Source organism: Balaenoptera physalus, assembly GCF_965194825.1.
Source record: "Balaenoptera physalus genome assembly, chromosome: 15".
NCBI classification, from domain to species: Eukaryota; Metazoa; Chordata; class Mammalia; order Artiodactyla; family Balaenopteridae; genus Balaenoptera; species Balaenoptera physalus.
In genome coordinates this window covers 50,999,669-51,015,770 of record NC_138894.1, presented here as the reverse complement: position 1 = coordinate 51,015,770, position 16,102 = coordinate 50,999,669, and the positions used below count along the sequence as shown (strand labels likewise).

General features: G+C 38.0%; 2 protein-coding genes across 7 annotated transcripts in view; one reads left to right on the top strand and one right to left on the bottom strand.

Moving 5' to 3' along the window:
• LOC309643539 (uncharacterized protein) overlaps window positions 1-16,102 on the top strand; it is a 412,666-nt gene that overhangs the window by 165,666 nt on the left and 230,898 nt on the right. The window lies entirely within an intron of this gene.
• Window positions 2,972-16,102, bottom strand: part of EFEMP1 (EGF containing fibulin extracellular matrix protein 1) — a 68,808-nt gene continuing 55,677 nt past the window's right edge. For 3 of the 4 annotated variants that reach the window (XM_082426288.1, XM_082426290.1, XM_082426287.1), the window contains 6 exons: window positions 15,646-15,765; window positions 14,552-14,671; window positions 13,410-13,529; window positions 9,559-9,682; window positions 9,283-9,478; window positions 2,972-3,600 (listed from right to left, as the gene is read on the bottom strand). In XM_082426288.1, the coding sequence (XP_082282414.1) occupies window positions 3,439-3,600; window positions 9,283-9,478; window positions 9,559-9,682; window positions 13,410-13,529; window positions 14,552-14,671; window positions 15,646-15,765 (842 nt within the window). In that variant the 3' untranslated portion in view covers window positions 2,972-3,438. The remainder of the gene's footprint in view (window positions 3,601-9,282; window positions 9,479-9,558; window positions 9,683-13,409; window positions 13,530-14,551; window positions 14,672-15,645; window positions 15,766-16,102) is intronic. The other variant, XM_082426289.1, reaches the window with a different exon arrangement.

The following is a 16,102-nucleotide window of genomic DNA, read 5'->3' as shown; positions in this document are numbered from 1 at the left end:
CACTTGCTGTTCTTTTTAGTTAAAAATGAAATTAAAAATGGGTGATTTAGGCTGTAAAATTAGTAGATGAATAGTCTAGGAATCTATATGTCTAGGATAGACATGTAACATTCTAATAGTCTAATAATAGTCTAATAATGTCTAATAGTCTAGGATTATATTCCTAATCTATGAATAGCCTAGGAATTAGTAGATGAATAGTCAGATAAAACGAAATTGCAGGTGGAAACAACCTATCAACTATAGTCTATCCACTGATGAATGGATAAACAAATGTGGTATATTTATACAATGGAATATTATTCAGTCATAAAAAGGAATGAAGTCTGATACATGCTGCAACATGGCTGAACTTTGAAGACATTATATTAAGTGAAAGAAGCCAGAAACAAAAGGCCACTTACTGTATGATTCTAGTTGTATGAAGCGTCTAGAGCAGGCAAATTCATAAAGACAGAAAGTAGATTAGTGGTAACACCAGAACTTGTGGGAGGGGGGAATGAGGAGTGACTGCTAATGGGTATGGGATTTATTTTTGAGTGACGAAAATGTTATGGAACTAGATAGTAGTGATATTTGCATAACATTGCAATCTGAATTTTATGTGTATTTTACAATTAAGAAAAGAAAAGGGATTGCATCAGTGACACTTTAGTTTATCAACCCTTTTCACGTCTTTATGATTTGTGAATAGGACTAAGCTTTGGGATGAAAGGGAAACCATCTTGTTTGCAGTTAATGGCTTCTGTAGGTCCAAAAAATATATATAAAATATATTATTACTTTATCATAGATTATATTTAAATTATATAAATTATAATATATAAATTGTTTATAGAATATATTATTATAGAAGTATATATAATCTATATGTAATCTATGTTTCTTAATATATAGATTATATATACTTCTGTAATTATATATATGTTTAGAGGTAGGGGTGGAGGGTCAGGACTTACGCATAAATATTTCATAGAGATTCCTGTTTCTCCTACAATCCTCTGTGGAGGTACAGATAAGGCTCTGCCTTCTTGCTTAAGAGTAAAAAATCTGTTGGAAGGTCTTAGGCATTTTTTTTTTACTCTTATCATTCCCAGCTCTGACTTGAGAACTGTGTCTATATGTAGAAAAATCAGTAGATTGATTAAGAATGGAAAAGTTTAGATCAAAACTGAATTTACGTGGACTATAAGTAATCATGTGAACAGGGTGACAACGTACGCAACAGTCCTGCTGTGTTGTGGCTGGTTGTTTACTCTGCTTCCTTGTCTGACTCCTGGTCACACCTGTTCTCTCATCACTGTTCCAATGCCCCTGTATCCTTTAAAAGCCCATCCCGTGCCCTAGTCACATAAGAAGTTTGTGTTTTGTTCCTTGGTCTCTTGGTGAACTTTCTTTTTGACAATTACTGCACATTTTGTCACCTCTTTGAGGAACATTTGTTTCTGTGGCAAGGTTACCTGGTTATTCATATGTGCTTTGAAACTGGATGTAAGAGAAAAATTGACTGCATATATTTTTGTGGAATGATTTTAACAGTCTTTTGTTTCCTCAACTTTAGATTGTTTCTTTTTATTTTTTTTATTTTTATTTTTATTTATTTATTTTTTTTAATTATTATTTATTTATTTATTTATTTTTGGCTGTGTTGGGTCTTCGTTTCTGTGCGAGGGCTCTCTCCAGTTGTGGCAAGCGGGGGCCACTCTTCATCACGGTGCGCGGGGCCTCTCACTATCGTGGCCTCCCTTATTGCGGAGCACAGGCTCCAGACGCGCAGGCTCAGCAGTTGTGGCTCACGGGCCCAGCTGCTCCGCGGCATGTGGGATCTTCCCAGACCAGGGCTCGAACCCGTGTCCCCTGCATCGGCAGGCAGATTCTCAACCACTGTGCCACCAGGGAAGCCCCTGTTTCTTTTTAAAAAAGCAAATAGTTGTTTTTGCTCTGGCAGCTACAAATAATCTTTTCCCAGACACAAAAATTATATTGGCTGTTATTAGCTACACAGAAAAAAAACCTCTAAAAGAATACTTATTTTTATTTAAAAATATAATACATCAAAGTGAAGCAGTTACATTTTAAACAAACAGGAAGGTATAAAATGTTTTCATAGAGTTAGGAGGGAGGGTAATTTGATTTAGTTCATTGTCAATCTGGATGCCAAGAATAAGAACCATCACCATTTCTTCACTCTGTGAGCATCAAATATAAAGATGAGAAATTTTAGTTATAAGTTAGTGAAGTTTTAGGGTTTTAATTTTATTCAGAAATCAAAACTTTTTCAGAAAAATAACTTTTCTTCATTTTGCTCCACATCTTGTGGAAGTCGTGAATTCAGGAATATTATTACATTTATTGAGTATTATGGACTGAATGTTTGTGTTCTCCCAAAATTCATATGTTGAAGTCCTAACTCCCAACCTGATGGTATTAGAACCTGAGGCCTTGGGGAAGTACTTAGGTCATGAAGGTAGAGCCCTCATGAATGGGATTAGTTCTCTTGCTCTCTTTCTGCCATGTGAGGATATGAGTCTGCAACCTGGTGAGAAGAGGGTTCTCACCAGAACCTGACCATACTGGCACCCTGATCTTGGATTTCCACCCTCCAGACTGTGAGAAATAAATTTCTGTTGTTTATAAGCTACCCAGTCCATAATATTTTGTTATAGCAACTCAAACTGACTAATACACCAAGTTTGCTTCTTCAGGTCAACTCCAAAGTGGTTTAGAAAGAATTTGTTTTCTCATCTCCTCCCCATAGATTTCTCAATATAATGATTTTCTAGGGGATCTCTTATTCATTCGGGGAATTTTACTTACTGTCCTTTTTTACATTCATAACAAAAATTTCTGACAAAATTTAAAATATCTTATAGAAACCACTATACTATATGATAATGATTTACTACTATGTAATAAACAACTACATTTAGACTGATCATGAAAATAAAAACCAACACAAGTATGATAGATCCTCATTTTCTAAAGAAATATATCTTTATTGACTTTTTCCATTTTCTTACAAGCAGTTAAAAAACTCATTCTTGAACTTGCATGCTGTTCAATGTTATGATGGCTGCCTCCTTATGAGACTATCAGTGGAGCTATAGTAAGTTTCCTTAAGCACCACAGAAGACAATCATTGCTTGGTCCCACTTTTACAGAAAAGAATCCAAGTTTCACCGGAAAGAGTATGCTTAGCTCTCTCTCGAAGACCAGTTTAGTGGATTAATGTCTAATTTACATACAGTAATAAAGACAAACTTTGAATCTTTACAGATTAAATGCCCACTTTATACCATGGTGTAATTGTTTGAATTATTGGTGAGTGTACAGTATATAGATGTAGATGTACTAGATATGTCTATAAATAAAATAGTGCTTTAAGATAACAATATTCTTTGGCTGATTTAAATGCCTATAGTGGACTCTTTTAAAAGACTAAAATGAAAATGGTCCCACTATTATTGTCAATCTTAACACTGAGCTGGTGCGGAAGGTTCCCATACTGTTGACTGTCAGCATCTCCAGGTCCACTATATATTCTCTTGGTCCTGATAGCGACTTCACCAGCACAAGCATTGCACTTACAGGACTTGTTTGCTAAAATAAAAGAAAAAAGAGGGAGTGAGAGAATAATTTTTCTTGTGTTACAGTTTCTATTATTTGTGAATACACTTCCTATAAGAATTAGGGGAAGAATTTTTTTTAAAAAAATACATTTATTTATTTTTGGCTGCATTGGGTCTTCATTGCTGCAGGTGGGCTTTCTCTAGTTGTGGCGAGTGGGGGCTACTCTTTCATTGCCGTGCGCAGGCTTCTCATTGCGGTGGCTTCTCTTGTTGCGGAGCATGGGCTCTAGGTGCGTGGGCTTCAGTAGTTGTGGCACACGGGCTTCAGTAGTTGTGGCACGTGGGCTCAGTAGTTGTGGCTCATGGACTCTAGAGCGCAGGCTCAGTAGTTGTGGTGCACAGGCTTAGTTGCTCTGCAGCATGTGGGATCTTCCCAGACCAGGGCTCCAACCCGTGTCCCCCTGCATTGGCAGGCGGATTCTTAACCACTGCACCACCAGGGAAGCCCAAGTGAAGAATTTTGAGGTAGGATTAAAGTCACTACTTAGTCCTTTCTTGGTTCTAATCCTTCTGGATCTTATCCCTTATCCACACATAGTCATTAGTTCCAGGTACAGGGACCTGCTTGTTTTTGATAGTTCTTTGTTTTCTACTCATCCCTCTCTGTTAATGTTTCTCTTCACCTTTATTGAGTAGTTCTAGCCTTTATAGAGATTGGAGTTCATGTGAGAATCTGATAAGTTTTTGAACTGGTAAACGAGGTTGTCATCTTTCACTTCTCAACATTGTGGATCTGTTTACATTCTAGTAGGTGAAGAGGCATGTAAGTAGTTAATTTCAATAGAATATGGCAAATGCTAAGATATGTGGGGATATGCAGGGTATATATGAAGATACACAGAGGTGTGTACTCACAGAGAAAAACAGAGGGACTCTGAAGCATTGAGGGAAGGCCTTTGAATGCCTGAGGACAGTCACCCAGAATAAGTGGGAGTTTTGTAAAGAAGGATGTTCTGGAGAACTGGATGCAGTTTCACTTTGATGAACAATGTGATTGGTGCTAGAGAGTGCAGGGAGATGAGCTTGGACAGGCAGGCAGGTAGATGTGTGAATCTGAATGCCAAGAGGAGAGCAGGGATAGAAACAGTGGATTAGGATTTAGCAGTCACGTCAATAGGTGGACATTAAACCAAGGAAGAGAACGTATATGTGATAAGACTGGGTCTGTGAGAGACCAACATTTAAAGAATGGGCAGAAGAGAAGCCATTGAAGGAAGCTGAGAAGAAATAGATAATTAAGTGGTAAACAGATGAATGGCAAGCAGTGTCCAATACAGCAGGGGAGGATGGGGGTGACTGGAACTGAAAAATGCCTCTGGATATAGCAGTATGGATGCTGTTGGTGGCTTTTTTCCAGAGCAATTTCAGTAGGGTAGTGGGACTGGAAGACAGAAGAGTAACTAGGAAATAAGAAAATAGAGACTGTGATTACAGACTGTGCTTTAAGAACCTTGGCTAGGAAGGGAGACGAGAGAGAGGAGGCAACATCTAGAGGGAAAACAAGTTAAATATGTAGGAGGTATATTAGAGTTTGATAGAACAAGGTTCCAGAGGAAATGGAGTGAAGAATACAGGTGGTGGGTTGGCCTTGATTGATAGAAGTGAAACCTTGTCTTTGGAAAATTCAAAGGAGAAGGTTAGAAGGGGAACACATGGACTTAAGTTTGCAAGGGATGGGATGGGAAGTTCAAGTAATTTATGCCTGTTGGTTTCAGTGGTTTCAGAAGAGTAGGAGATGAGGTCACCTACTGAAAATGAAGGGTATAAGAACTTAAAGAGTATGAGGACATTTGCAATCAGTGGCTGAAGAGAAGAAATAAAAGAAAGTAATAGGATTGTTGAGGGCACATCTGAAGTTGGAGATTTATAGTATTACCAATCTGTGCTGACAAGCTGGGTGTGAAAATAGACGTGGATTATGTGATTGATCTAGAGTTGTTGGACAGGGAATTGAGGTGTTGGTGACAGAGTAGTTCAAGGGTCCACCAAGAAGTTGATAGAGTGGGAGAAAATGATGGGTGAGGGGTCAGAGGACTAGCATCACTGTGAGGGTGAAGAGCAGATAGAGTGGGAGTGAGGGCATGAAAAAGAGGAAAGAGAATCAGTCACTGAGGGGGTCACCTGAGACTCAGATGATGATGTGGAACTGTTCTGCAGGATAACAAAGTCCAGCATGTGGCCATGGGGTGGTGGCAGAGTGACATGAAGCTGAAGGTCATGGGGGATGAGATGGCCAGAGAACTGTAGGCTGAGGTAATGGATGTGACTATAATAGTGCCCAGATCTGAGTGATCTCACCTACTTCCTACATACTCTGCCTGAGTGATCTCATCCATAGCCATGGCTTCAATGATCACATATCTGCCAGTGACTTAAAAGTCTATACTATGAATTCCAAGCCCACATATCCAGTTCTCTACTCATCTTTACTTGGATGTCTCATGGCGACCAGGACTCAGTATGTCCAAACTGAACTCCTCACCCTCCTCTCTCCACTGGCTCCTTCTTCCTTATCTCAGTAAATGGTACCACCATTTACTGTTGCTCAGGACAGAAACTTGGAGGTTATCCTTGACGCTTCCTTCTCCTCCACCTCCCCATAGCAAATGGGTTACCAAGCCATGTCCTTCTTCCTATATCTTCATAAATCTGTCCACTTCTTTTGGACTCACTGCTACCACACTAGTCCCCCATCTTTTGAACTACTTACTGGTCTCTCCATTTCCATTCTTGCTCCACTCCAATCCAGGCTCTACAGTGTAGCCAGGTATCTTTTTTAACATGAAAATCTGATAGCAACTCCTCTACTTGAAACCCTTAGTATGGTCTGTCAGGCATTGTGTGATCTAGGCCCTGCTCATCTCTCCAGGTCCCTCTCAAGCCGCTCTGCCTGTAGCACCTGGAGTTCCAGATTAACTTGTCTGCTTTTTATTCCTTCCATTTGCTAGTCTTCAGCTTAAATCTACTTCTTCCAGGAAGCTCCCAGACCACTGCTGTCTTGGTTAGGGGTTAACTTGTGGTGTACACATGAACAATTTGAAGTGCTCAGTTGTAACGTTCGGCATACTTGTGAACACTTGTTCGATGTCTCAACTATAAGCCCCGCTGGGGCAGGAATTGGCTTGGTTTTATTCACTGCTATGTCTCTAGAACCTAGCATGGTGCTTGCCTCTTATAGGTAACAGTGATACCTTGAAGATGTTGATTGAATTAATTTATTCATTTAAAAATATTTTTTGAGCACCTGCAATGTGCCAGGTACCATTCATTCTATGTGCTGTGCATACAAGAGTGAACAGACAGGTAATGTCTCTGTTTATTGCACTCACACTCTAGTAGGTAGTAGGTGACACGGACAAATAAATACTATACAACGTGGTGATAAGGGCTGTGAAGAAAAATAAGTCTCAGTAAGGAAGGATAGATATTGGTCGGTGTGGGTGGAGGATGGTATTCTACCTTTAATTTCATGTATTACTTCTTTCTAATATGTTCCCTTTTCTAGGGAAGAAGATTTTCTCAGTATTGTCCCAAAAGGAATACAAATAAAATCCTATATCCCACAGATCCTTTCAAGGATAAGATCCAGCCTCATGTTTCTCAAGAAACATTCTTTGACTATTGCAGCCCACATTAATTCTTTGATGTCTTGGAGCATGGAGTTAAACACAAATTTGTCCTCTGCTTTTCTCATAGATGTTAACTATGCCACAAAGTAATATTTAAAGCTCTTTGAAGTAAGGAACTGTGTATTACATGCACCTAGCATGAAGCTGAGTGTATAATAGGTGCTTAATTAAGGCCTCTTGATGGAGTCTTATGATTAAATGCCCTCTGCGCAAGTGGAACTTCATTGAAGAAATTTTGTAGGATTTGATCCAACTATTTTTTGAATTATGTGATAATAAATAGTCTTGAAATATCTTCTTATTTTAAATGCTTTTTTGGTTTCAAATAGTAGTATTTAATTCTGGGATTATCAAAATTGGCAGTGTTTTATATCATTCATAAGAAAGGATTTTACTTGAGAAAAACACTGTATTTATATCTGAAAATATCAAGTCAATAAGTTCACTGATATGAATCATAAAACTTTAAAAGTGCCATGTTTATTGCAAAAAAAAAAAACCCGTGCAGGTACTTTGCTTAACTCTTTGTTGATTCTGCTAGGAAATTTTACTTTCTTAAATTTTGGATAAGAGTTCAAAATGGAAAATTATTTTTAAAGATGATTTTGAGATGAACCTATTTGACTGCCATGGGTTACAAATAATGTTATTTCTTTGGGCTAAAATTATTAAATTGTTATTATCTGAACTGTGTGAAATTCATTTAGAGTAAACTTCTTACAAATATCTAGTATATCTCAAATTTAAAGCATCAAATGTTAAAGACGTTTATTTTTAGTTATTAGAAAAAAGAATAGTAATAGATTGTATTTTGGGTTGGGTTTTTCTCTTCAGAAGTTGGTCATGAGAGATTAATCATTTCTAATTTACTGGCAAAGAAACAGAGTCAAATAATTCTGGAGCTGGAAGGGAACTTAATATATCAAAGAACAGGATAAACGAGTAAACATTAAAAATCTGTAAACTTTACCACGAGGATGAATTTCCCAATTTACTTTTCATATTCTCAAAATGAAATATTGACCTTAAAATCTGATTAAAAATGAAGAGTGCCCAAAGGAGTTTTGAGAAAACTGGAACTGGATGAATAACATCCTTAGCGTGAAAGACTTACCGTAACCCTGCAAACTGCTTGGTGGGGTGCCATCATTTTCACATGAAGTGGTGAGCCGTATTTGAAATATGTCGGAATTTTAACCTAAAATGAACTTGCTAAGATTTTGCAGGGGGGACTGGAAGGCTGAGGCACTGGAGTCAGGGAGATCTGCTGGGAAGCCCTTGGAGGGATTAGAGAGGTGCTAAGAGCCAGTTTAAAGGAAGAGAGGCAGAGACACAAGGACACAAAGATAACCCAGGGGACACTGTGGAGAGAGAAATGGCAGAATTCAGAGAAAGATTTCATATAGGCAATGAAAGAAAGAGAAAACATAAACGTGACCTCACATTGCCTGCCTGGAAATTTGCAAGAATGGTACAACTATCTGTTGTACACATGGTGCGGGGGGTGGGGAGTTGGGGTCACTTCTCAGATACTTCTGGGTCTTAGTTTTGGTGCAGATGTAAATAATCTTGCGAATGTAACAATAAGGAATTCAGCGTTTTTGAAAAGCTCTCCAGGAATTATTTTTTCTATGTACAATTAAATAGCTATCACTGATTTGTGGTATCTATTTGAGGTGTGTGTGTGTGTGTGTGTGTGTGTGTGTGTATGTGTGTAGGCTTGTGTTTTGGTGGTCACACACAACTCTGTTAGAGTGTACAACTTTTATCTGAGTGACTTTAGAGAAGCTACTTCATCTCCCTGAGTCTTACTTTTTTTTTCTGTAAAATATGGAGATAAATATTAATCTGACCAAGCATTACCAAGAGGATTAAATGAGATAATGCACACTGGAAGGATTTACACAATGCCTGCACATAAAAACTCTTTAAATGTTAGCTTTCTTTCTATGTGAATTACTACCAAACAACAACAACAAACTTGGAACTTTCTCAACAGCTAAGGCTGCCCTCAGGATACTTACTCTTAGGTAGAACTCTCTATTTTCATTTCCAGATTTAATCCGAAAAGTATTGATAGTGTTGGGATAAATGGTTGTGGCCTGTATCTGGAAGATGTCAGATGGCACAGACCTATCAGATCGGATGCTCATGTATTTGTAGACTATGGATTGGGGAAGTTCTCGGCACAGCGCATTTGAGACTGGGCAAACACATCGGCTGCAGAGACAAACAAAAGTGTTAGTTAGGCTTGGTAAAACCAGAAGATTCTCAGTTTCAAAAGGTCTGATTTTTCTTACTTCTCTGATGTTAGAATGTAAGGATCTTGACAAGGATTTCGTGGGTAACAACGGAAGCCGCCATGATAATTCCAACACATTTCATCTTCCCGACATTCATTTGTGGTCTCACACTCATTTATATCTGTAGAGATGTAGAGTCGAAGAGTTTACTGATATAAGTAAATTGCGTAAGTGGCAGATTCCAGTTTGCCACTGGAAGGAGGTGTATAAGAATCTGGACTGTGTTTAATTTGCTTTTAGACACAAGACTTGGTGGGACCTGGGTTCATTGCATTAATTCATGACAGATGAAGTGGAGCCATTCTTGACAGATTAATATGTGTCATTTCACGGTACTTTATCAAGCACCTATTATTCATCTGTTGAATTCAAAGCCAAATGCTTGCCATTGACTTTGCTTAAATAAAAATGAAAGACACTATTTCTTGCCCTCTGGGGAATTAAGGAAGGCTGAAAGAAGGAGGAGGCCTCTCACCTTGGCCTTGAAAAGGGTGGTGGTTAGATGGGATTTTCAGATTGCAGTGGGGAGGGCCTTCCAGGCTGAGAAAGCAGCAAACAAAAACTATGGAGATGGAAGTTTATTGTCAGGCTCAGGGGCTTGGGAGAGAGGGAAAGGCTGGAATGTGGTTGCAGTAAGCTGTAGCATGCTGCTGGATAGTTAATGTTCTGGGAGTGGATTACACTGTCCATAGGAAGCTGTTCACAGCAAAAGAAGTGAAGCTATGAAGTATCCTACCATGTAGAGCATGGCTATTTAAAGACCATGGGGAAGAAGGGGAATTAAGGAAGGGACTGTCAGTGTCAGCGGTGAGAGGCAACCCAGGAAAAGGCAGTGCAAGGAGGTCAGAGCTAGAGAGGGTCCCGGGAAGGAGGGCTGTGGGAAGGCCAGGATGGACAAAGACTGAATTTAGATTTGGGAATTAGGAGTTCCCAGATGACATCTGAGAGAAGAGTTTACAATGCTAGAGAACCATTACATTTATGACAATGAAAATTATATTAATATCTACATCCCTATGTATGTCTGTCTCCCTTTACATTTGAATAGTGATTAGATTTTATCCAATATAAGCCTTTTCTGAATCATTCCTTCCCCACCATCAGATATTTTCATTCATTAATTTACAGGTAGTCATTGCCTAGTTGCTGGGATATGATCTCTTTCTTCTCTCTGAATTCTTATATCTCACGTTCCTCTTTTGGGACCTTTATTGCCTTTTGCTTTGCATTATTGAAATCTGCATGTTTGTCTTAATCCTTGTATTAGCTTGTAAGCTCCTGGAGGGCAAAGGCTATTGTGCACATCTTTCTATCCCTTTATCACCTAGCATGAGCGCACTGGGGGCACCTAGATTTTAAGAAATATTAAATTGAACCAAGTTGCTCTTCACACAAACCCTATGGAGATGGTGAGAAATATATTATCTCTATTTGGCATGAAGGGAAAACAAATAAGGGTTAAGTGGCTGACCCAAGTTCATATAGTTAGTGACAGGCATCTCTCCACTGCAAGGTATTGCATCCTCTAAATGAGAGTAATTCCATTCCTTGTCTTTGGAGAAAAAATTTTCTTTTAGCTTCCAAACTGGCAAAAGCTATCTGGAACCCAAGAGGAGACTGGAAAAGCTATGCAGTTTCCAAGAGTCAGTTACAAAAAGTATCTTCTTTTGGACTGGCTATGGCTAAAGAAAGAACTTAGATTCCTCAGAAGAAATCACAACTGACTTGTCCTTTCAATATTTTTCACTTTTTTGAAAAATAAAGATGCTGTTTAGCTACAGGGAAAGTGAAGACTGGTTTGTTATATGGAGTTCAACAGCAGCAAAAGGAAACTTTATGTGATAATTTTATTTATTACTTCCAGTAATTTAGAGCCTAGCATAATCAACTCCTTAACCATTTTGGAAGGTTTTTCAGAAGTGATTAATAGTATTAAAATTTTGATGAATGTGTGTCTGTGTATCTGTGTATTCTCCCTCTGTTTCTTTCCTTCCCTGCTGTCCCTCTCCCCTCCCCACAACCTGCCACCACACACACACACACACACACACACACACACACACACAGAGTTTTAATTTTTGCAAGACTGTGGAAATGAGAACAGTTATTTCATCCCTAAAATAAACCTTTTGGGGGAAGGTAAGAATCCAGACTCTTTTGGTTTTACTTTAACCTGTAGACAGGGCTGGGAAGGAATGGTTTCAGTGGGGGAAACCAATTGTTTTGTACCCTAAAAGAATGGTAAGTCTCTTTCACAAAAAATGTTTTGGTTTAACCAAACATTCTTCAAGATATAACACTAATGAATCTCCTATTTGCAATTCCATTGCATTTTCACCTTTCGTTATAACAGATATAAATAGAGTAGGCTGGTAAGATTCCACTGAATGTTAACTTGTTTCTGTCTTTTGCTGGGTGTCAAATCCATTTATGATCAGAAACACATAGACATTTGTTTCAGGACTCCAGGGAAATTGGTTAAGGTATCCCACTGGCTAACATTTTCCTGCATGTAATATTCATGTTAAAAGTCTCAGTTAGGGTTCAGAAAGTAAAACCATTGGAATGCAATGTTTCTCCACAATTAACATTACAGAGTCTCTAGTAACATGGAAAGGGGTAGAAAGATGTTTATTGTGCAATGAACTACATTCTGATTATGCTCATATTTAGTGGTTGGATTCTAGTTGAATGATCACATGCACGCTATAAAATCTCAGGTCATGGATGTTCCTGTGAATTAATATTTCCCTTGTAAAATCATGATATAGACTGAGAATCCTGAGTGTCTCCTTTCCTTGATCTTTTCCTTTCTTAATATTTTACTGCCCTTCTTCTAGAGAAGATTTGCTACTAGTCATTTATATTGCTGGGTAAATTTCATAAAAACATCTTGAACTTTACAGGCTTTATAGTTTACAAATAATTTTTCTGTATGTTATTCCATTTCATTCCCTCAACTCCCTTTTCCAAATGAGAAAGTTGAGGCTCAGAGAAGTTTGATAATTTGTTCAAATTGTATAGATAGAATGCCATACAGCTAGGTCTCAAACAGATTTTGTGTCTTCAAGTTCAGTCATTTTTTTTTTTCACTCTCTCACTGCTTTATGTAAACCTGTGTTTGTACCAATTTTTCCAGGATTATCTAGTTTTAGTTTTACCTGAATAGTCTTTTGCCTGTTAAAGAAATTTTAAGCTACATGCAGGAGGTAGGGAGGAGAGGGTGCACATTTTCAAATCTTTCAAAGAGACTCTGAAATCATACCATGTAGAGAGCCACTTCTTCCACCAACATGTAGCTATGAAAATCACCTGAACATTTATTTTAAAACTGGACCCAAAGACATTAGCTATTTTTGGATTAATAGTTTTTTTTACTGAAGTATTCAAGCACTTTTTAATACACATGAAGCTGATTTTCTCAACGCTTAAATTACTATCCAATTTATAATCCTGGTGTTTTAGAGAATTCAGATCGGTTTGAGGTGCACCTAACCACACATTAAGCTTATGCTCTACACTGAAACTCATGGTGAAATATTTTAATAATTGAATCTTTTCTGGTGGATGATTAGAGGATATATATCATAGGGATTATGTAGGCTATATAGAAGGCATACCAATATTTTATTAAAATTATTTATTTTAAGAAAGAAAAATGATTACTTTAAATTTCAAAGAGAGTTAACACTGAATATCCTCTTTATGAGATGTGCATGTCTCATGATCAACAGGGGGAAAAAAAGAGCTCAAATTGTAAAAAATGAAAGTCTGTGATAGAGAATCCTACAACTTCCTCCCTGCTTTTCCTGGTTAAAACTTAACAGATATGAAAACAATAAACTTACCCTGACATGTTCTACTTCTCACCACTTGGTATCCCTGGGGGCACATACAAGAGAATTTCCCAGGCTCATTGACACATTGATATTGACACAGGTAGCTCGAGGTTCTGCATTCATCAATGTCTGTTGAACCAGACAAGAGCAATAAGACAGAGTTGAAAACTTACATGTCACTATTTTGGTAATTTTTTTTAACACTGCATGCTCTGAAACAGAAATACAATACTTTATAAGAAGCTCAAGTGCAAATTCTAACAATATCAGCTCATTTCCCATAGAGCTTCACAGCACAGAGAGTTTTTCTTACCATCAGTTTTACTCACTTATTGCTGACAGTTTGGCGAATCCTGGAACTAACCATACTAGCTGAGCAGACTGAATGAATTGGCTTGTGGTTGATGATCCTCATGTTGTGCTTGGCAGACCCACCCAGTGATGCAGATTCATATTTGCCTTCTCAGAAATTGGGTGGCTCTGCTCCCAAGTTCATCTGAGTTTTGAACTCCAAGTTCCATCCCTGTGCTAGCTTCTAGAGGTGATGCCCTGGCAGAATGCTTTGCATTTCTCAATGGTGCTGTCCCAAGTAAAGGTGGGAGCGTTTGTGAGGAAGTCGGGAGCATGAAGTGTCAATGGCATCCCCCTCAGGATGTCTTATGGCTTTTGAATTACACAGTGGCAGGCATGACTAGGGGCCAGGTCTCTTGGTTTCTCTTCTAATGTTCTTGACATGCAATCAGCCATTTTTGAACTTAAACATGCATGCCAGTCACCTGGAGTTCTCATTAGATGCAGAATCTGACTCAGTAGGTCTGGGCTGGGGCCTGAGATTCTACAATTCTCACAGGCTCCCAGGAGGTGCCACTGCTGCTAGCCGTTGCATCACACTTGAGAAACAAGACACTAGAGCACCCTTGCTAATTATCAGACCCAGCCTACATCTAATATTTCAATTATTTTGTTTCTTCTCCTTTCTTTTGAAAACATACTAAAAAGTCAATGTTATAATTGAACTAGATTAACTGGATTTTAGAACGGAATTTCCATGGATAAAAATTTGCTTTCATAAACAGGTACATACTTGGATTAAAGCAACAGCAATCACAGGAATTGGACCATGATTACTAATTATTTGGACAATATTTTACCTTCACAGTTGAGCCTGTCACTGCTTAGCTCATATCCTTGATTGCACTGACAGATGAATGAACCAAGAATGTTGTAGCATTGCTGAGCACATTGATTGCTGGCATCACATTCATTTATGTCTGAAAGGCAAGGTTATACACATTTATAGATCTATGTCTTTAAACATAGCCTTGCTCTTTTGTACCTATGTCATCCTATGGTAAGTGAGTAATTCCCTAGCTGGATTCTTTGCTCTGCAGAAGCTCACTGGAGAACATCCATTCAGGTTTCATATTTGTTGGAACAACTTCAAACATCTGTCATATACTTCTTTTAAAAATACCAGAATATTTTTTTTCTGGGAATGACAGTTAGTTTGGTGTTTGATGAATCTTTCCAAAAGAATTTAATGATTCTAATAAATATACATTCCAGTATCTATTTTCTTGTATTGTTGTTCAGATGCAAAATGCCAAGTCTATAAATAATTGATATAAGACACATACTAATACGGTCTCTCAGCATGCTGTAGTGAAGATTTATCTGTGCTATTTAGTACTTTTTAAATGGGTCCTGTTAAATTCCATTACAATTATAACATAAGCCTTTGAGACCCATACAGAGTTTTGCAATGCTCTAAGGCACTGAAAATATTGTGAAAAGGCATTTTTCCTGCACTAGATTCTTTCCATGTCATGCCAATCTTAAAATTGTGTGCCGTGACATTGCATTCTGAAAGGGCAGAAGAAGCATGTAAAAATCAGATGCACTTTCAGCGGCAAGTTTATGTATTTGAACTTGCAGTAACCCCTTTGGCACCTTCAGCGTTTATATCACACACTCTTGACTAATTGGTGTGTGTATATCAATTGATCTGTAGTTAAAAAAATTTTTTTTTGATACACTCACAGAAGAGAACTAAAACCAAGGTTAAAATTTTTTTCCATTCACATCTTGATGTGTTTTAAAAAACCAGATTGGTTACTGTCTTTTCAGCTTTATGCAGGGAAGTTGATGGAAACCAGTTCACTCAAGAACATAGAAAACTGGAAGTACTGCACTGTGGCTTGGGAAGACAGAAATCAGTCAGGATGACTGTTTCCATAAGTCTTACCTACGCAGGTATAGTTGTTTGCTGCCAATTGAAACCCAGGACTGCACTGGCAATAAAATGATCCTGGTGTGTTCACGCATCTTTGGTGGCAATATGGAGGGATGGTACATTCGTCTATATCTAGGTTATCAAGCATACACAAAGAGAACCAAATTATTGACTATCCAAATTACTGTTATTGAGCTGTTTAATCTCAAGTTCTCAGCAGAGCATTATCTAGAAAACCTATCTAGAGACATCCTTTTAAAAGTAATTATTTTTCTTTTTAAAAAATTAGGGTATCTGTGCTTTAAATACACTTTGGTCTCCCCTCTGCAGTTAAATGAGATGTTAAGAACAAAGACTTCATAAACCTGGTTGGGTTGGTTGAGATTTAAAGAGGGAAAAGTAATTAAAACTATTTCACACATAAGTGAGAATGTCAGGCTGGGAATCTAAAAGCTTATTTATAATGACA